Source organism: Neoarius graeffei, chromosome 3 (genome assembly GCF_027579695.1).
Source record: "Neoarius graeffei isolate fNeoGra1 chromosome 3, fNeoGra1.pri, whole genome shotgun sequence".
Taxonomy (NCBI): domain Eukaryota; kingdom Metazoa; phylum Chordata; class Actinopteri; order Siluriformes; family Ariidae; genus Neoarius; species Neoarius graeffei.
This window is the reverse complement of record NC_083571.1, coordinates 17497283-17518667: the sequence shown is the minus strand read 5'-3', so window position 1 is coordinate 17518667 and position 21385 is coordinate 17497283. Positions and strand designations below refer to the sequence as shown.

Below are 21385 nucleotides of genomic sequence, written 5' to 3'. Positions count from 1 at the left end.
CAGCCCGACACGGCTCGCGTTTCGACTACCTCAGAGCAGTACGACTCAGCTCGCTTCAGCCCTGCTCAGCCTCCAAAACTCGCACGGTTTTGGAGTGGGGCTGAAGCGAGCCAAACCGAGCCGAGTGAGGCTAGGGGCATGAGGAGACACTCCCCTGTGCACTGATTGGTGAGGAGGAGTGTCCTCACATGCCCACACACGCCCCGCGAGCACGCTGGGATCTGTAAACACCGTAAACCCGGAAGAAGAATAATTACGAATTACGAGAATTTCTGAAGCCTTATGCGCCTCGCCTCATCTATATGCTCTTGCCAGTATCTGTTGGCGTTGTCGGTGACAACAAGCCACAGCACCAAGACCAGCAACACTAACGACTCCATATCTTCCATGTTTATTGTTTACTATCCGGGTCGTGAGACTACCACTTAAAAGGTCACTGATGTCACTGTTTGCGCCGCCTAACGACATCACGTGACGTCCACCCACTTTCGCTAACTCCACCCAATGTGTCCACCCACTTCCAGCCAGCACGATTCAGCGCAGTTGTAGTCGAAATGCAACTCCAACAGCCCCACTCAGCTCGACTCAGCCCAACTCAGCATGGCATGGCTCAGCCCAACTCAGCCGTGTTGGTAGTGGAAAAGCAGCATAAGTGAACCTTTGTTTTCAGTATCTGTTGTGACCCCATTGTGCAGCAATAACTGCAACTAAATGTTTCCGGTAACTGTTGATCAGTCCTGCACACCGGCTTGGAGGAATTTTAGCCCATTCCTCCGTACAGAACAGCTTCAATTCTGGGATGTTGGTGGGTTTCCTCACATGAACTGCTCACTTCAGGTCCTTCCACAACATTTCCATTGGATTAAGGTCAGGACTTTGACTTGACCATTCCAAAACATTAACTTTATTCTTCTTTAACCATTCTTTGGCAGAACGACTTGTGTGCTTAGGGTCGTTTTCTTGCTGCATGACCCACCTTCTCTTAAGATTCAGTTCATGGACAGATGTCCTGACATCTTCCTTTAGAATTCGCTGGTATAATTCAGAATTCATTGTTCCATCAATGATGGCAAGCCATCCTGGCCCAGATGCATCAAAACAGGCCCAAACCATGATACTACCACCACCATGTTTCACAGATGGGATAAGATTCTTATGCTGGAATGCAGCGTTTTCCTTTCTCCAAACATAATGCTTCTCATTTAAACCAAAAAGTTTTATTCTCGTCTCATCTGTCCACAAAACATTTTTCCAGTAGGCTTCTGGCTTGTCCACGTGATCTTTAGCAAACTGCAGACGAGCAGCAGTGTTCTTTTTGGAGAGCAGTGGCTTTCTCCTTGCAACCCTGCCATGCACACCATTGTTGTTCAGTGTTCTCTTGATGGTGGACTCATGAACATTAACATTAGCCAATGTGAGAGAGGCCTGCAGTTGCTTAGAAGTTACCCTGGGGTCCTTTGTGACCTCGCCGACTATTACACGCCTTGCTCTTGGAGTGATCTTTGTTGGTCGACCACTCCTGGGGAGCGTAACAATGGTCTTGAATTTCCTCCATTTGTACACAATATGTCTGACTGTGGATTGGTGGAGTCCAAACTCTTTAGAGATGGTTTTGTAACCTTTTCCAGCCTGATGAGCATCAACAACACTTTTTCTGAGGTCCTCAGAAATCTCCTTTGTTCATGCCATGATACACTTCCACAAACATGTATTGTGAAGATCAGACTTTGATAGATCCCTGTTCTTTAAATTAAACAGGGTGCCCACTCACAACTGATTGTCATCCCATTGATTGAAAACACCTGACTCTAATTTCACCTTCAAATTAAAAATATTGATAAATAAAATCACTAAAATCCAAACTAATTCAGATGTCTGCAGATGCGACATTTATTCTGCAGTCATCGAGGAACTCCAGACTTCGAAAGGGCACACGTGATCCTCTAACACATGCGTGTATGGATCTTAAAAGTACAACAGAGATCACAGTCCTTAGCCACGTGATGACGGTGTTATAACGCTCGCCATTCTTCTGGGCCATCTTATCCGCCAGGAACTTAAGAAAACGTTCACACTCTTTCCCTATTCCACCGTTGGTTCCAAAGACTAGGGGTGTAAATGAGCCCATCTCAACGTCGACTACATGCTGCTGATATTTGCGTTTCTTCTCTTCCTCTTTTTCTCTAAACACCTCAGATGTAGTTTTTCCCCGGCGGCATGAGGAGTTAACATGCATGACTCTGATGTCAAAAAATGCCGTGACTCCTCTGGACCAGAATCCTCCCGCCTTGATATCAAGCCTTGCCTCTGAGCTGGTGACAGCGCTCCTGAGGTGAAACCGCTCATTGTTGTAGGGTTGAAGGCGTGGCTCAACTTCCACATTGGTACGGACCTTATTAATAAGTGATGTTAATAGATTTCTAACATTATCATGTCTCTGAGCAACAAACCCTCCTTTTTTACATGAAAAATCACGTCAAATTTTTCCCCACAAACACACCGTCTTGGTCGACAAGGGGCAAATTATAACGTAAACGCAGAGAATCTCTGAATTTTTGCTTGTTGAGAGCTAAGCCTTGATCCACAAGTGGCAACGCATTGAGCCATGAACTTGCACCCTTATCTTTTGATTGACTGACAGATCGTAACAGATTTGGAGAAAGAGTGGAGTCGATGGCGTCCATTTTCTCCTTAGTGCGCTCCATCTTTAAAGATCGCTGATGTTGTTTCAGTTCCTCTATAGATCTCTCACCTATCTTCATGAAGGTGCTTTGGGCTATGATGGAATCCACGTGATCAGTTGTTATTGACATTGAAGCAGCAAACTGCTGTGGTGCCTCAGATTTCAAATTTGGTATGCCCAATCCCCCTTGAGCCATTGTCAAGGTGACAAGTTGACGCACCTCAATAGGTAAGGGCTCAGACTGGCCAAATAGCGTTGGGACAAATAGATCATCTATCACCTTTTGAATTGGGTCGACATATTTCTCAAAAGATTCTATTGTACGCATGAAATAGATAAACTTTGAGTTGTACCCTTTCATAAATGCAATGTAGGCTGTGTGGGGCTGACTCTTTGCAATTTCAGAGAGCGTCTCAATTTCAGCTTTCCATCCATGCACTTTCTCATCGCAATACTGATCTTTGTATTCTTGTGATCCAATGACAGCTCCTAGGTGATGCTGACCTTCAATTGTGATATTGACTTCATCTCCAAACACCCTCTTTGCTTCAGTACTTCTGACTTAACAATCAGCCAACTTTTCAAACCATTCACAAGGTAACCATACTTTTCTCCTTCCAGACACAAAATCTTGTACCAGTCATATAACGATGTAATTCTCCCACCCCCTGCAGAATCGTCCGCAAGCCATGCTTGTTTGACCATCGGGTAGTACGTTCTCAAGTATTGAATAATTAGATATATTGACTGAGTACCATGCCATGGCAAGGGGGTCACCCTGTGTAGTACCCTCCTGTGAGAATATCTCACCTCCACCAAAAATAAAAAGTCTAGACGGGCATCTGTAGGTGTTAATTATGTAACGCACCATTTGCTTGCATAAAATTTGAATGTTGTGCAAAGCCACAGATCTATTCATTTGATTAAAGGCATTACTTGCGTCAATCAGCAAAATCCCATCTGTCCCTTCCTCTTCAAAAACTTTACTCATCGCATGTATCACAGCCTCCGCTCCTGCACTATGCCCTGCGTAGACCAGCAGCATCTTTGATTTCCTCCTTTAGGAATCCGGAGACAGTCTTGCCAACTATATGCCTCAATACCTCTCCGACACTGATAGGTCGAATTCCAGGGTCCTTATCGAGCAGAATAAGCCTGCATGATGTATAAGCCTCCAATAAAGATGGATGGTAGGACTTCGTAAGCAGCTGTCTCGTAAATACAGCTATCTCTTCTCTCAGGATTTTCCCCTTGATCTTGAAATTCTTGGAACACAAAATTTGTCTCTAGAGTTCCGAATCCATTCCCGATGCATTTCACCTTCAAATTAACTGCTAATCCTAGAGGTTCACATATCTGTGAGTGGCAAAAGTATGTAATATTGGATCATTTTCCTCAATAAATAAATGACCAAGTATAATATTTTTGTCTCATTTGTTTAACTGGGTTCTCTTTATCTACTTTTAGGACTTGTGTGAAAATCTGATGATGTTTTAGGTCATATTTATGCAGAAATATAGAACATTCTAAAGGGTTCACAAACTTTCAAGCACCACTGTATGTATATGAAAATAAGCAGCCGATCAGTTGTTAAATTGTTCGATTGAGTAGGATTGAGTGGTCAAGGTCAAGGAAAACACTCACTGCCAAGATGATCTGCAGGGAACTGTGGGCCACCTCCACATACTGGTATTCCAGCACACAGCCGGCTATGCTGATGTAGCGGTGGTCTTCAGGAGCCCAAGATGGCGGAGGGGTCACGGGGGTCACCCTGCACCCAGGGCCGTTCTCCATCCACCATGAGCGATGCATGGAAATATTAAAGGTCATGATCAGATCTGTGTCCTGTGGGGAGAAAAACAAGCATGAGAAACAGCTCACAAAATATCACATTTATACAGGAATACTAGTTTCTGCAGGGTGGCTGGGCTCTCCCTTAGAGACAGGGTGAGAAGCTCGGTCATTCGGGAGAGACTCGGAGTAGAACCGCTGCTCTCCTCCACATCGAAAGGAGTCAGTTGAGGTGGTTTGGGCACCTTGTTAGGATGCCCCCTGGACGCCTCCCAAGGGAGGTTTTCTGGGCATGCCCCACCGGGAGGAGACCCCGGGGCAGACCCAGGACACGCTGGAGAGATTACATATCTCGGCTAGCCTGGGAATGCCTTGGTATTCCCCCAGAAGAGCTGGTGGAGGTGGCCGGGGAGAGGGAAGTCTGGGCTGCTCTGCTTCGGCTGCTCCCCCCACGACCCGGATCTGGATAAGTGGTAGTGGATGGATGGATGGATGGATGGATGGATGGATAGTTTCTGTGTACTAAAACTTGAACTTATTTGTCTCATTTTCAATAAAAGAGAACTTGAAATGTCTTTAAAAGGTCTGTATTTTGGCTTAGACAGTGAAACACCACTAAATAACTGTCCTATTTCGCTCCTCCGAACCACCAGGGGCAGTGTTTCAACACTTGGATACTGTGTTTGTGCATGTGTAATGTGTACAGGACAAAATCTTTTTAAAAGCTGAATACTATACCAGTTTGATCAAGGACTGTAAAGGAAATGCCAAAGAGCTCTGGAATGCCATGAAACAAACTTTACCTTCGTCCAAAGTTTCCACCTCAATTTCAAGTCTCTCTGTTGATGGGGCTCTTTTAACATCAGCTCAATCCATCGCTTCAGCTTTCAACTCATTTTTTGTCAATATTGGTAGTGAACTTGCTAAAACATTTTCAACACACTTCTCTTTCAGTCAAGCATTTTCTCCTTCATCTAGTACTGTTTTTTTTTCCATTTCAAGCAGTCTCCGTGGACTTTGTTGTTAATACTATTAAACACCTTAAACCCAACAAGGCCACTGGGTTGGATAAGATCAGCGCACGACTGCTTAAAGACTCTGTAGATGTCATCGCACTGTCACTGACTACACTATTCAACTCAGACAGGAATTTTTCCATCCATTTGGAAAAAAGCCAAAGTAATACAGTTGTTTAAGAAGGGTGACAAACAAGACCCTGCTAACTACAGACTCTATACTCTCAACACTCAGTAAGATTTTATAAAAGGCTGTTCACACTCAGTTCTACTCCTATCTCACTGAAAACAACTTAATTTCTCCAAAGCAGTTTGGATTCAGAAACAAGTCTTCTACAGTTATTGCATGTGCACAGTTCAAATCCTTAATGGTATGGACAATGGCACAATTACTGGAACTGCTTTTTTGGATCTCATTAAGGTGTTTGATACAGTCAATCACTCCATCTTGGTTTGAAAGCTCTCCAACCTTGGTGTCGATGTAGGAAACCAGAGCACCTGGAGGAAACCCACGCAGACATGGGGAGAACATGCAAACTCCACACAGAAAGGCCCTCGCCAGCTGCTGGGCTCGAATCCAGGACCTTCTTGCTGTGAGGCAACAGTGCTAACCACTACACCACCGTGCTGCCCTAGTGTCGATGATGCGTCATGAAATTGGTTTGAGTCATTCCTTTCCAACAGGAGTTAAGTGACTTGCTGTATCAATGTTAAATCCGATACAGCTGCAATTTCCATTGGAGTTGCTCAAGGCTCCATACTTGGACTGCTGCTGTTCATCATTTATATGAATGACCTGCCAGATCTGCTTCAATTTTGTGATGTAACTTTATATGCTGACAATACTGTTTTATATATAACCTCTAAATCTATTTCTGAAATTGAATGCAAGTTGAATTCTGATCTTAGGTGGGTCTGTACTTGGTTGCGGGATAACCAACTCACATTAAATGTTAAGAAATCCAATGACTGAGAACCTTCACAGACGTACCGTAGGAAAACCTGCCATATGTTGTCATAAGAAATGGGCCCACATTACATACTTTTAGAATGAGAAAATCTAAGTAAGAAGTTGGTATTAGTGAACTGACAAATGTTTGTGATTTTTTAAAAACATTTTATCTTTCATTCATTCATCTCCAGTAACCACTTTTGTTGGTCAGGAATTACATTTAGCAGATGCTCTTATCCAGAGCGATGTACGAATGCAAAAGTCAAGTACACGAAGTGCTGAACTAGACAAGAAACTTCTAATGCCAACTGAACAAGTGACAGCAATACCTAGTGTAATATTCTATTGAAGTACCAATACTCAAACAGCCAAGTAAACAAACCAACCCATATAAAGTGCAACTAAGAGAACTCAAAACAGCTAACCCAGGCTAGACAGCCTGGGTTGGTCTAGACCAAACCGTTCACAACCTGGGTTGGTCTAGACCAAAATGCAGTGACACAGTGGGCAGGGAAGAAGGGGAAAGGTGTAGCCTGAAGGAGTGAGTCTTCAGTCTGTGCTTGAAGGTGGTCAGGGAGTCAGCAGTTCTGACCTCAATGGCAAGGTCATTTCACAATCGGGGAACCAGGACAGACAGTCTTGAGTGGGCTGGGCAGAAGCGGAGAGGAGGAAGGGCCAGGCGACCAGTAGTAGCATGGCAGAGGGATCTGGCTGGCATGGAGGGGTGGATCAGACTCTGGAGGTATGTTGGCCCTAACCCCTTAACAGCCTGGTAAGCCAGCACGAATGTCTTAAATTTGATGCAAGCTGTGATAGGTAGCCAGTGCAGGTTGGCAAACAGAGGAGTGACATGGGAAGAATGAGGGAGGTTGTAGATCAGGTGAGCTGCAGCATTCTGGATGAGCTGCAGGGGTCTGATGGCAGAAGCTGGAGTCCGAGCGGGAGAGGATCAGCGCTTGGACCATGAGCTGAGTAAAGCAGGTGGTAAGAATAGGGCGGGTCCTTTGGATGTTGGAGAGGAGGAATCTACTTGTCTGGGACACTGCAGCGATGTTCGCTGAGGAAGAGAGTTTGTCATTGAACTTGATCCATAGGTTCTTCGCACTAGGTGAAGGAGACCTAGAGGAATGGCCTAGAGGAATGAGGTGGATACAGAATCAATCCAGGGAACACTGGGCTTGAGGCTAGAATTCACAGGAAACCATCAAAACCAAAATACTGGGCATGAATTTGCGACCAAAGTCAGAAATTTCTTCTCACCAAAACTAAATATTCTGGCTTCAGAATTCCTCTCAAATGTATTCCTTCTTTTATTTGTGACCTTTGTCTGTTTGTGAGTAGCAAATATGCTTTATTTAAAGCTTCCGCAAAGCACTTATTCCTTCACAAATATGGACATCTGTTGTCTTATTTACTGAGCTTTCCATCTATTTGATCCTTCATCATTTCAAAAGCCTTGCTTAACCTCTCATAACACAATGATTCATGCTGTTCAGTTCCACATGTCTCAGAATGCTGTTCATTTTGAGCTTTTTCATTTTAACTTTTGGTGTTCATTCTATGAATGAGTTTTGGAATTCCCATTTCCTCCATCCAAGCACTGTGCTTTTGTGCACTGGTCCAATCTGTAGTGACCCAAATGTGGGGAGTGTTGGTAATGTCCAAGTTCCATAACAGAGCGAGTCCACATGAAGATCCTTATGCAGTGAACGAATGTACAGCCTCAAATATGTGACAAAGATTTTCAATCCCAAGCCGTACACAGCTAGAGGTGACACTATCAAAATTGACAGAGTGACAAGTAAGTATAGATTCTTTCTTGTCCTGATTGCTTGAATGTTGGTGGTTCATATCATGTAATTTCTCCGAGAGCAGACTTTTTTTATTTCCTATGAGCAGATATTATATTAACAACAGCCAGAATGTGAGGAAAACATCACTAAATATGATAAAAAGTGACTCAAAAATCTTTACCAATGTGTTTATTTCCACTAAAATAACTGAAAAAAAAGAAAGTAAGTCAACCTAAAGCTCCTGCCTGGTCCTCAGTCTTACACAAGACTGGATGAAGTAAAATAAATCTGATGCTGCACAATGTGATATCGCTCAATGAAGCTTCTCAAAAGAGCTGTGGGTTGACATTTCAACTGTTTGCCTTTAAACATTCTATTCATGCAGCAAGCTGTGTTCTACTGAGTTTTCATATAGTCTGCAGAACATTAAAAAAAAAACCAGACTGAACCTATTCACTGAGGAAATATTTCTCATCAAGGAACATTGCTGTGTTTGCATCCAAACAAAAGAATCTATTCTGGGCTTCTTGGGTGTTTTCTTCCTCTGTCTTTTCAGTGAAAGTGAGTCATTTGAATGAGCCATGTCAAAACAGTTATTGTTTCTGGATTAAAATCTGAAAATTGTCCAACTATATGCTTGCAAAATGCTGATAAACACCAGGTTTGGAGGCTCAAACTGAAACTGTACAGTTCTCTCTTTGTATACAATAATTGTCTATAATACTAAAAGAAAGTAAGGAGATCATTATAACACATTGTTTAGTTGGTTGCTTATAGGATCTTATTCCGATGATCTTGTTCCAGTGGCACTTTGATCTTTTTTTTTTTTTTATTTATAACCGAGATCTGCAATCTAAAAACATAATGGTTAAGTGTTTCTATTTAGTTATGTAGGGGTCTAAATCTGCATCCGTATTTCTACAAAGCTGGTATATAAATATGTTTATTGTTAAAATTGCAATACAAAAAACATTGATTCGTTTGTTTGGTTGCTTTTTTTTGCATTTGTATATTTATTTATCTAGTCATTCATTCATTCGTTCGCTTGCTTGCTTGTTCACTGATTTATGACTAGCTTGTGTCTGCAGAAATATTGGTCTTGTGAAAACAGATGCAAATTGTGTCAAAATTATGTTTTTGAGGAAAGACAACCCAATACTGTCTTATACACAGTACCAGTCAAAAGTTTGGACACGTTCTAATTCAAAATTCAAATTGTTTTTGAATTAGAATAAGCTCCACTAACTATCGACGGTGCTGCAGTGGAGAGGGTGAGCAGCACCAAGTTTCTGGGTGTACACATCTCTGAAGACCTGTCCTGGAGCATCAACACTGCATCACTGGCCAGAAAAGCCCAACAGCGTCTGTACTTCCTCCGCAAACTGAGGACAGCAAGAGCCCCGGCCCCCATCATGCACACATTCTACAGAGGCACCATCGAGAACATTCTGACCAGCTGCATCACCGTGTGGTACGGTGCCTGCACCATGTCCTGCTGCAAGACTCTGCAGCGCATCGTGAGAGCAGCTGAGAGGATCATTGGTATCTCTCTCCCTTCTCTTATGGATATCTCTAACTCCCACCTCACTTGCAAAACCATCCGGATTGCAGGTGACCCCACCCACCCATCTCACAGCCTCTTCAGTCTGTTGCCATCGGGGAGGAGACTGCGGAGTCTCCGGGCCAAAACCAGGAGGCTCAAGGACAGTTTTTCACCAGGTGGTCAGGAGGCTCAACTCCCTCCCTGTTCTGCCCCTCCTCCCCCCTCTGACCCCTGCCACAGATTCTGCTCGTACACCCCCCTGCCCGCCTTCAGCATCTGACATCATGTCACCCTCACAGTCCCCCCCCCCAACACACACACACACACACTCTCGTCATTCATTCACACACTGAACTCAGGGACTGAACATTTCACTTTACCTCGCTCTATTAAGCACTACCTCACCTTAACAGCTATTAGTTTATTGTTAGACTGCTTATTTCATGTTTACCTGCTATACCTCAAGTGCCCTTGACTGTTTATTTTATGTCCTTTTGCTCCCATATATATATATATATATATATATATATATATATATATATATATATATATATATATATATACACACACAACCCCGATTCCAAAAAAGTTGGGACAAAGTACAAATTGTAAATAAAAACGGAATGCAATGATGTGGACGTTTCAAAATTCCATATTTTATTCAGAATAGAACATAGATGATATATCAAATGTTCAAACTGAGAAAATGTATCATTTAAAGAGAAAAATTAGGTGATTTTAAATTTCATGACAACAACACATCTCAAAAAAGTTGGGACAAGGCCATGTTTACCACCGTGAGACATCCCCTTTTCTCTTTACAACAGTCTGTAAACATCTGGGGACTGAGGAGACAAGTTGTTCAAGTTTAGGGATAGAAACGTTAACCCATTCTTGTCTAATGTAGGATTCTAGTTGCTCAACTGTCTTAGGTCTTTTTTGTTGTATCTTCCGTTTTATGATGCGCCAAATGTTTTCTATGGGTGAAAGATCTGGACTGCAGGCTGGCCAGTTCAGTACCCGGACCCTTCTTCTACACAGCCATGATGCTGTAATTGATGCAGTATGTGGTTTGGCATTGTCATGTTGGAAAATGCAAGGTCTTCCCTGAAAGAGACGTCGTCTGGATGGGAGCATATGTTGCTCTAGAACCTGGATATACCTTTCAGCATTGATGGTGTCTTTCCAGATGTGTAAGCTGCCCATGCCACACGCACTAATGCAACCCCATACCATCAGAGATGCAGGCTTCTGAACTGAGCGCTGATAACAACTTGGGTCATCCTTCTCCTCTTTAGTCCGAATGACACGACGTCCCTGATTTCCATAAAGAACTTCAAATTTTGATTCGTCTGACCACAGAACAGTTTTCCACTTTGCCACAGTCCATTTTAAATGAGCCTTGGCCCAGAGAAGACATCTGCGCTTCTGGATCATGTTTAGATACGGCTTCTTCTTTGAACTATAGAGTTTTAGCTGGCAACGGCGGATGGCACGGTGAATTGTGTTCACAGATAATGTTCTCTGGAAATATTTCTGAGCCCATTTTGTGATTTCCAATACAGAAGCATGCCTGTATGTGATGCAGTGCCGTCTAAGAGCCCGAAGATCACGGGCACCCAGTATGGTTTTCCGGCCTTGACCCTTACGCACAGAGATTCTTCCAGATTCTCTGAATCTTTTGATGATATTATGCACTGTAGATGACGATATGTTCAAACTCTTTGCAATTTTACACTGTCGAACTCCTTTCTGATATTGCTCCACTATTTGTCGGCGCAGAATTAGGGGGATTGGTGATCCTCTTACCATCTTTACTTCTGAGAGCCGCTGCCACTCCAAGATGCTCTTTTTATACCCAGTCATGTTAATGACCTATTGCCAATTGACCTAATGAATTGCAATTTGGTCCTCCAGCTGTTCCTTTTTTGTACCTTTAACTTTTCCAGCCTCTTATTGGCCCTGTCCCAACTTTTTTGCGATGTGTTGCTGTCATGAAATTTCAAATGAGACAATATTTGGCATGAAATTTCAAAATGTCTCACTTTCGACATTTGATATGTTGTCTATGTTCTATTGTGAATACAATATCAGTTTTTGAGATTTGTAAATTATTGCATTCCGTTTTTATTTACAATTTGTACTTTGTCCCAACTTTTTTGAAATCGGGGTTGTACAGTATATATATATATATATATATATATATATATATATATATATATATATATATATATATATGTGTGTGTATGAGTGCTTAGTCTATGTCTATTTCTTATCTAGAGTGTACTGTTTATATTGTATATTTCAGTTACCGGTATTCTATTTTTATTTATTGCATTGCCTGTTTGCACTGTGGGTCAGAGAGGACTGAAATTTCATCAGTGCTGTATGTCGAGCATGTACAGCATATTTGACAATAAAGTTGACTTGACGACTTTTTTATTTATTTTTATTAATTAAAAGACATTTCATGTCTTAAAGTAATGATGTTGTTTATCTTTACTTAGTTGAGCAGTTCTTAACATTAAAGGGATTACTACAGTTGTGGAATAGAGCTATTTACTGTATTTTTATTATTTACTTACTGTTTGATCTCAAACACATTAAGAAGGCAAGAAACTCGTCCACTAATTAACTTTTGATGAGGCACACCTATTAATTGAAAAGCATTCCAGGTGACTACCTCATGAAGCTGGTTAAGATAATGCCAATAGTGTGTAAAGTGTCATCAAGGTAAATGCTGGATACTTAGAAGAATCTAAAATATGAAACATATTTTTTAACACTTTTTTGTTTACTACATAATTCCATATATGTTCCATGTGTTATTTCATAGTTTTGATGTCTTCAGTCTTGTTCTACAATGTAGAAAATACAAAATACAGAAAAACCTATGAACGAGTAGGGGTGTACAAACTTTTGACTGGCACTGTAAATGCATATACTATCTCATCTCATCATCTCTAGCTGCTTTATCCTGTTCTACAGGGTCGCAGGCAAGCTGGAGCCTATCCCAGCTGACTACGGGCGAAAGGCGGGGTACACCCTGGACAAGTCGTCAGGTCATCACAGGGCTGACACATAGACACAGACAACCATTCACACCTACGGTCAATTTAGAGTCACCAGTTAACCTAACCTGCATGTCTTTGGACTGTGGGGGAAACCGGAGCACCCGGAGGAAACCCACGCGGACACGGGGAGAACATGCAAACTCCACACAGAAAGGCCCTCGCCGGCCACGGGGCTCGAACCCGGACCTTCTTGCTGTGAGGCGACAGCACTAACCACTACACCACCGTGCCGCCCCAGGAACAGATCTTAAGGAAATAAATTTCTTTGGAAAGCAGTGATTATAAGCTTTTTAATGATAGTATTCACGATAGAAAATATTCAAGAGTTAAGCAATGACAGATTTGGAAACTCAGATGAGCATCTGCATGCACAATTTTCACACCATGACCAGCAAGCATCTGATATACCTAATATAAAGTTTTTAATTTATCAAATTTGCAAAAAATAAAAATGCTCCATTTCTCAAAATCCAGTGAATGTGGATAAAATAAAACAATTATTCCACTCAATCTAGTCGTACATGGCTTATAGCCAACTCGGTGCTATGCGCCTCGTCAGCCATCAGCTCATGTATGACTTGATTTTGTGGGATATTACAGTTTTTGATACAACAAAAGATCTATTCAGAACTTTCCAAAAGAGTGGCATTAAAGTACAGCTGAGGGTTACTCGTGTACCAACACAGCCCTTAATGATTTAAAGATAAATTTGTACTTGCACTATGCAAATAGTAAGAACTGCTGCTGTAATGAAAAATATTGTTCAATGCTCATCCCAGGACTCTTATTCACAATCTCGTCATAGTGAACATCCTTTCACCACACTTAGGACTTTGTCTTTACTTTCTTACACCTGTATACTGTACTGATTTATAATCCCACTATCTGGTGACACCCAGATGAGGATGCGTAGAGGATATAGTAAGCTACTGTATCAAGGTTTCTTCCTTGTGTTGTCTCACAGAATCTTTCCATGCCACCGTCGCCTCTGGCTTATTCATTAGGGACCTAAAGCTACATCCAAATTTCTGAAAAGCTGCTTTGTGACAATGTTAAGCACTATATAAATAAAGTTGATGTGAATTATATGTCCACATTTATACCATATGGCAAGCAGAAGACATAGAACAATGTACTGTATGGAAAGCATCTTTACAATTCTGTGCATCACATTTCTTGCTTGTGAACTGAACATCAGCCAAGTGAATGAACGCAATCCATCAGCAGCCAAGCAGCAAGACTGGTTGCTCTACACATCAGCATTTCCATGTGAGACCCAGCAGGAAGTTGATGGTGTTCACTGGCATGGCAGAGCGAGTGTAAGAGAAGTCAAGATTTGCAACCACAGTTTGTTTCCCTGACATGTGAGATGGAGATGGATGATGACATGCTCCTTCAGCTGTGTCTCACGTCACTAGTCATGGTCACGGCTAATGATGGTGCAGACAGTGGCAGGCTCGGTCTGCAGTGAAATCTAAAGAGTTCAGTGAGAAATGTGCAAACTTGCAGCACTAATGGAGACAAAGTTGCAATAACCAATCAGTAAATTAATGATTGTTACAACACCACAGGGGCGATTTCTCAGAGACAACAAGGGAAGCCGAGCTTCCCCTAAAATTCTCTCCCCAAACTGCGGCATCTATGACGTTGAATTCTCATTAAAACAATAACTTGCATAACATAATATATGCCCAAGATTGTATTTACGTTCATAACTATCCTGTAACTTAATTGAGTGATGTCTGACGAACTTGCAGTTCGCTACGAGAATCACCTTTGCTGCCAGGCTGTAACCAGCGTTGCCAGATACTGCTGACGTTTTCCAGCCAAAATATGTTCAAAACCCGCCAAAATGCACTTAAAACCGCCCAATCTGGCAACACTGGCTGTAACCTTTCTTATTTCAATGGGCTCTATGCGCTGGCAGCCGGGTTTCCGTTGCAGTCTATGAGAAGGCTCTGAACAGCCAATTTCGGCTAGTTGTTATTGGTTAAAATCAACAAAATCGTCACTTCCAGGGAAGCCGGGCTTCTCTGGGACTAAACGAGACAGTGGGAGGGGCAAGAAGCCGGGCTGATGAAGGATTATTGGAGGTAGTGTTAAAGACATGAGGAGGGCGGGCTCTGTACTTCGGCGTCGGAAAGGAACATGGAAGCATGATCAGTCAGTCCCTAGCGGATGTCGAGAAAGTGTAGTCATGTGCCAAAGTGCTGTCCGAATTTCTTTTCATATAAACGTTTCTTCTCATTGATGTCTCTGTACATTACTCTGTAAATAAATGTAAATATTACTCGTTGTGCTCCGTTAACTTTCATCCATTCTATCAGTTTGATCATTCATGAATTCACTCGTTTATTTCATTTGTAGTTCAATCTGGTTGTAGGCTAGCTTGAGCCTTATTGGGATCTGCAATGCTAGCTGCTAACAGAAATTGGTGAAGTCTCTGGAAAGCACAACCAGCTAGTATGACAGGGTCACAGACCATTTTCTGGAAAAGGAGCAGAGGGCAGAATTTGTGTATAAATAGTGTGCATCATCTAATGTTCATGAATCTGAAGTGTGTATATTGTTCAGTAATGTTAAGAGAATGGTGGGCTCTGTGTTATATGTTATACCTGGGTATAATATTCAAGGTTCTGTGTGTTGCATAGCCTACCTGGTTATGGATTTCCAGACTGTGTTGCAGAAGATGTTCAAGGATGTGTTGCACAGCTGGGTGTTGTGTTAAAGACTCTGTGTTGCATATCAGGGTATGATTGTTCAAGGCTCTTCGTTGAATAGCCAGTGATTTTTGGATGTTTGATATTTTTGATTAAGGATATGAGGCACTAGCCTGGCAAGCCAGACTATAACATGAAATGTACAAGAAAAAATACTTTCTGCCACTAGGTAGGGTTGTCTAGTTCACTATGCTAATGGGGCACACCTTTCTATGCTTTGATATCCGGCCTACAGGTTTTACGATGAATGCGTAAAATGGGCTTCCCCTGTTTTAAAAACCAGCAGCCGCCACTGCAACACCAATACCAAAAAAGTTGGGGCACTGTGTAAAACACAAATAAAAACAGAATGGGAAGATTTGCAAATCATGGAAATCCTGTATTTCATTGAAAATATTACAAAGACAAAATATGAAATGTTCAAACTTAGAAATTTTATTGTTTTTTGGAAAATATATGTTCATTTTGAATTTGATGTCAGCAACACGTTTCAGAAAAGTTGGGACAGGGCAACAAAAGACTGAAAAAGTTGTGTAATAAAAGTTTGTAATATTGGATTGGAAACTGACCTTGGATGCCTACGATCTTCTGCCCCTCAGGCAACACTGCATTAAAAGCAGACAGGTATCTGTAGTGAAAATCACTGTATGGGCTCAGAAACACTTCAGAAAACCATCGTCTGTGAAAACAGTTCATTGCTGCATCCACAAATGCAAGTTAAAACCATATATAAACAATATCCAGAAACACAGCCACCTTCTCTGGGCCCGAGCTCTTTTACAATGGACTGAGGCAAAGTGGAAAATTACGCCGAGGTCTGATGAATCCGAAGTACATTGCAAAAAATATATTCGCAAGTGAAAATATCTTGAAAATATTTGAAAAGATCTAGCATTTCCTATTAGAATAATACAAAATCCCAATTCTGAGATTATTAAACCTAGCTCTAGATTGCAACCAACTTATTCTAAGATGTCTTATCAAGTAAAAATATTTGTCCGTGCAGCAAGATAATTTCACTAGTATTAAGTAATTTTCTCCTCAAATTCAGTTTTCAATTTTTTGCAGTGTAGAAATTATTTTTAGAAATCATGGATACCACATCCTCCAGGGTAAAGAGGAGAGGGATCATCCGGTTAGTTATCAGTGCACAGTTCAAAAGCCAGCATCTATGAAGGTATGAGGGTGCATTAGTGCACATGACATGGGTAGCTTGTACATCTGGGAAGGCATCATTAATGCTGAATGATATATACATATTTCAGAGAAACATGCTGCCATCCCGGTGGTGTAGTGGTTAGCGCTGTCGCCTCACAGCAAGAAGGCCCAGGTTCGAGCCCTGTGGCTGGCAAGGGCCTTTCTGTGCGGAGTTTGCATGTTCTCCGTGTGCTCCGGTTTCCCCCACAGTCCAAAGACATGCAGGTTAGGTTAACTGGTGACTCTAAATTGACCATAGGTGTGAATGTGAGTGTGAATGGTTGTCTGTGTCTATGTGTCAGCCCTGTGATGACCTGCGACTTGTCCAGGGTGTACCCTGCCTTTCACCTGTAGTCAGCTGGGATAGGCTCCAGCTTGCCTGCGACCCTGTAGAACAGGATAAAGCGGCTAGAGATAATGAGACAAGATGCTGCCATCCAGACAAAATCTTTTTTAGGGAAGGTCTTCCTTCTTTCAGCAAGACAATGCCAAACCACTTTCCGTACATATCAAAACTGCATGGCTCCATAGTAAAAGAGTCCGGGTGCTAAACTGACCTGCCTGCAGTCCAAACCTGTCTCCCATTTCAAATATTTGGCACATTATGAAGTGCAAAGGACAAAGGAGAATCCAAAGTGTTGAGCAACTGAAATTGTATATCCGGAAAGAATTCTCCTCAACAGTTCTCTTTCAAAACTACAGCAATTGGTCCCCTCAGTTCCCAAACATTTACAGAGTGTTGTTGAAAGGAGAGGTGATGCAACACAGTGGTAAACATGCCCTGTCCCAACTTTTTTGAAACATGTTGCTGACATCAAATTCAAAATAAGCATATATATATTAAAAACAACAAAATTTCTCACTTTCAACATTTGATATGTTGTCTTTGTACTAATTTCAATAAAATATAGGGTTTCCATGATTTGCAAATTATCACATTCTGTTTTTATTTACAGTTGACACAGCTTTCCAACTTTGTTGGAATTGGAGTTGTATTTAATTATTATTATTATTATTATTATTATTATTGTTAAATTAATGTTGTGAATACTAGTCATTAGTTTGCTCAGCTTCTCAGCAACACTCCACCTTCACTTCAGAAAACATTCTCCTCACTAAAAAGCTCTTTCTTTCTTTCTTTCTTTCTTTCTTTCTTTCTTTCTTTCTTTCTTATCTTCTTGTCCCCTGTCAGTCCACCCAGACTCTCGGGTCTTCCACAATTGGTTTGCTCATTACTCCTCCAGCTAATTTCTGCAAACTTTTTTTGTTACAATGTCTTCTCTAGAGTGGTTCCTCGATTGTGGGAATCTCCAGCATTTGCAAAGTTTAAAACTTGTCTTGAAAAAAGCAGTTGTCATTTTTAAGTCTTCTGCTGCTCATCCTATGACCTTGAACCAGATATCAACTAAAGTCTGCCTTTAAGGAGGTACTGGTTATAGAATCAAAGATAAAGAGGTTTCCCGAGTGAGGACACACTGCTTCCACTGTGTGGAAGCTCATAAAACATAATGATCAACTAGAAGGGCACTCGGTAGACTGCATACCTCCGCTGAGACACGTGTTCGGATTTGCGTCAAAATCTGATCAATTGTTCCTTGGCTCATGGCCCACCTTTCTCCACATTTCATCAAAATACGTTCACAACTTTTTGAGTTATGTTGGGAACAAACAAACAAACAAACAAACAAATGGAGGTGAAAATATGACCTCCTCCAGCAAAGATGGTGGAAGTAAGGCCACCCATTTTTTATCTTTAGGTTCACGGATTTTTTCAACCTATTTTTGATGATGTCGGTCGAAATAAAAATAAAAGTGTCCTTGTGCAATTTTTTTTTTTTGCATGGCAAAATTTCAATGTCGGATTAAGATGATAAAATAATTTAAATTCAAGAGACACACTTTACATACATACATACACACACATATATATATATATATATATATATATATATATATATATATATATATATATATATATATATATATCAGATGTATTTGATTAAAATGTGTTCACATAATTCTATAGGCTACCACCAAAAAAAAAAAAGTTCCCATCACCAATACAGGAAAAATTAAACCAACCTGACCATATTGTCCAATCTGCTTTCCTACATGTCTACATGTTATATTTAATATCATGAAAAATATAATATAAATTAGCCAAAATGTATTTCTTCTTTTGATTTACTGATGTGGTTAATGAATTTGAAATCCTAGTGCTAGCCTAGTATTCCAAATGACAATTCTTAAGGCACAAATCCTATTAAAGTACTAGCAAGGACGACACGTTTGTGTATACACAGTGGGGCAAAAAAGTATTTAGTCAGCCACCAATTGTGCAAGTTCTCCCACTTAAAAAGATGAGAGAGGCCTGTAATTTTCATCATAGGTACACTTCAACTATGAGAGACAGAATGGGGGGAAAGAATCCAGGAAATCACATTGTAGGAATTTTAATGAATTAATTGGTAAATTCCTCTGTAAAATAAGTATTTGGTCACCTACAAACAAGCAAGATTTCTGGCTCTCACAGACCTGTAACTTCTTCCTTAAGAGGCTCCTCTGTCCTCCACTCGTTACCTATATTAATGGCATCTGTTTGAACTCGTTATCAGAATAAAAGACACCTGTCCACAACCTCAAACAGTCACACTCCAAATTCCACTATGGCCAAGACCAAAGAGCTGTCAAAGGACACCAGAAACAAAATTGTAGACCTGCACCAGGCTGGGAAGACTGAATCTGCAATAGGTAAGCAGCTTGGTGTGAAGAAATCAACTGTGGGAGCAATTATTAGAAAATGGAAGACATACAAGACCACTGATAATCTCCCTCGATCTGGGGCTCCACACAAGATCTCACCCCGTGGGGTCAAAATGATCACAAGAACGGTGAGCAAAAATCCCAGAACCACATGGGGGGACCTAGTGAATGACCTGCAGAGAGCTGGGACCAAAGTAACAAAGGCTATCATCAGTAACACACTATGCCGCCAGGGACTCAAATCCTGCAGTGCCAGACGTGTCCCCCTGCTTAAGCCAGTACATGTCCAGGCCCGTCTGAAGTTTGCTAGAGAGCATTTGGATGATCCAGAAGAGGACTGGGAGAATGTCATATGGTCAGATGAAACCAAAATAGAACTTTTTGATAAAAACTCAACTTGTCGTGTTTGGAGGAGAAAGAATGCTGAGTTGCATCCAAAGAACACCATACCTACTGTGAAGCATGGGGGTGAAAACATCATGCTTTGGGGCTGTTTTTCTGCAAAGGGACCAGGACGACTGATCCGTGTAAAGGAAAGAATAAATGGGGCCATGTATCATGAGATTTTGAGTGAAAACCTCCTTCCATCAGCAAGGGCATTGAAGATAAAACGTGGCTGGGTCTTTCAGCATGACAATGATCCCAAACACACCACCCGGGCAATGAAGGAGTGGCTTCGTAAGAAGCATTTCAAGGTCCTGGAGTGGCCTAGCCAGTCTCCAGATCTCAACCCCATAGAAAATCTTTGGAGGGAGTTGAAAGTCCGTGTTGCCCACCGACAGCCCCAAAACATCACTGCTCTAGAGGAGATCTGCATGGAGGAATGGGCCAAAATACCAACAACAGTGTGTGAAAACCTTGTGAAGACTTACAGAAAACGTTTGACCTCTGTCATTGCCAACAAAGGGTATATAACAAAGTATTGAGACGAACTTTTGTTATTGACTTATTTTCCACCATAATTTGTAAATAAATTCTTTAAAAATCCTACAATGTGATTTCCTGGATTCTTTCCCCCCGTTCTGTCTCTCATAGTTGAGCTATGGACCCTTTTCACGTGACGTCACGACAAACGCGGCCGCCATTTTGGACATGTACTACCAGTAGTTTACCACAGCCAGCATTGAGGAACGGCAGCAAAGAAAGTGTTTATTTTCAGCAAGACTTCCATCATGCCACTATATTGTTGTGCACCTGGATGTAGTAACCATCAACAAACAAGGCAAGGGTTATCATTTTATCGGATCCCGACGGAGAAGATGGATAGTGGCCATTAACAGATTGGCAGCCCTCGGCATACCAGCGCTTGTGTAGTGACCACTTTGTTGGAGGTAAGACGAATAAAATTAGCCAGAAAAGGCATTACATTGCTGTTAACATTCTGTGGCGGCGAGTGTGTAACCAAATAGGCTAAAATAACCCATCGTAACCTCTTTGTTCTTCTGTAGTAGCTATTAGCTAACGACATTAGCTAGCGTTGTGTTCCTTTGCTGTTGGTAGACTGTAGGACAGATCAGAGGCAGTGTTCTACAAACAGCGCTTAATTTGAGGGGGAGCAAGCCGGAGCGCGCTCCGGAACCTCGGGCGTTGGCTCCGGCAGCTATTTACACTGGATCCAGTGATCCGACACCTCTCTTGACTATGTAACAAAAAAAAAAACAATTGTCTTTAGGCTTGCCATCCTTCCACTTGCGAGTGGTAAGTGATCTGCGCTGGGATCACACACACAGCGGCTCAGTCCCGAATCGTGGCTCGTGCACTTCACTCGCGCGCTGTGTGAGCTGCGCAGGGCCGGAGTGCGCACCCTCCAGAGGGCACTCGCTGTTCAGGGCGGAGTGATTTGGAGCGCAGGA

The 21385-nt window shown here is 41.8% G+C and overlaps 1 protein-coding gene across 1 annotated transcript in view; it reads right to left on the bottom strand.

Moving 5' to 3' along the window:
* The window catches only part of nkain2 (sodium/potassium transporting ATPase interacting 2), a 680821-nt gene that overhangs the window by 182397 nt on the left and 477039 nt on the right, over positions 1-21385 (bottom strand). The window contains exon 4 of the mRNA XM_060915828.1: positions 4328-4528. Coding sequence (XP_060771811.1) covers positions 4328-4528 — 201 coding nt within the window. The remainder of the gene's footprint in view (positions 1-4327; positions 4529-21385) is intronic.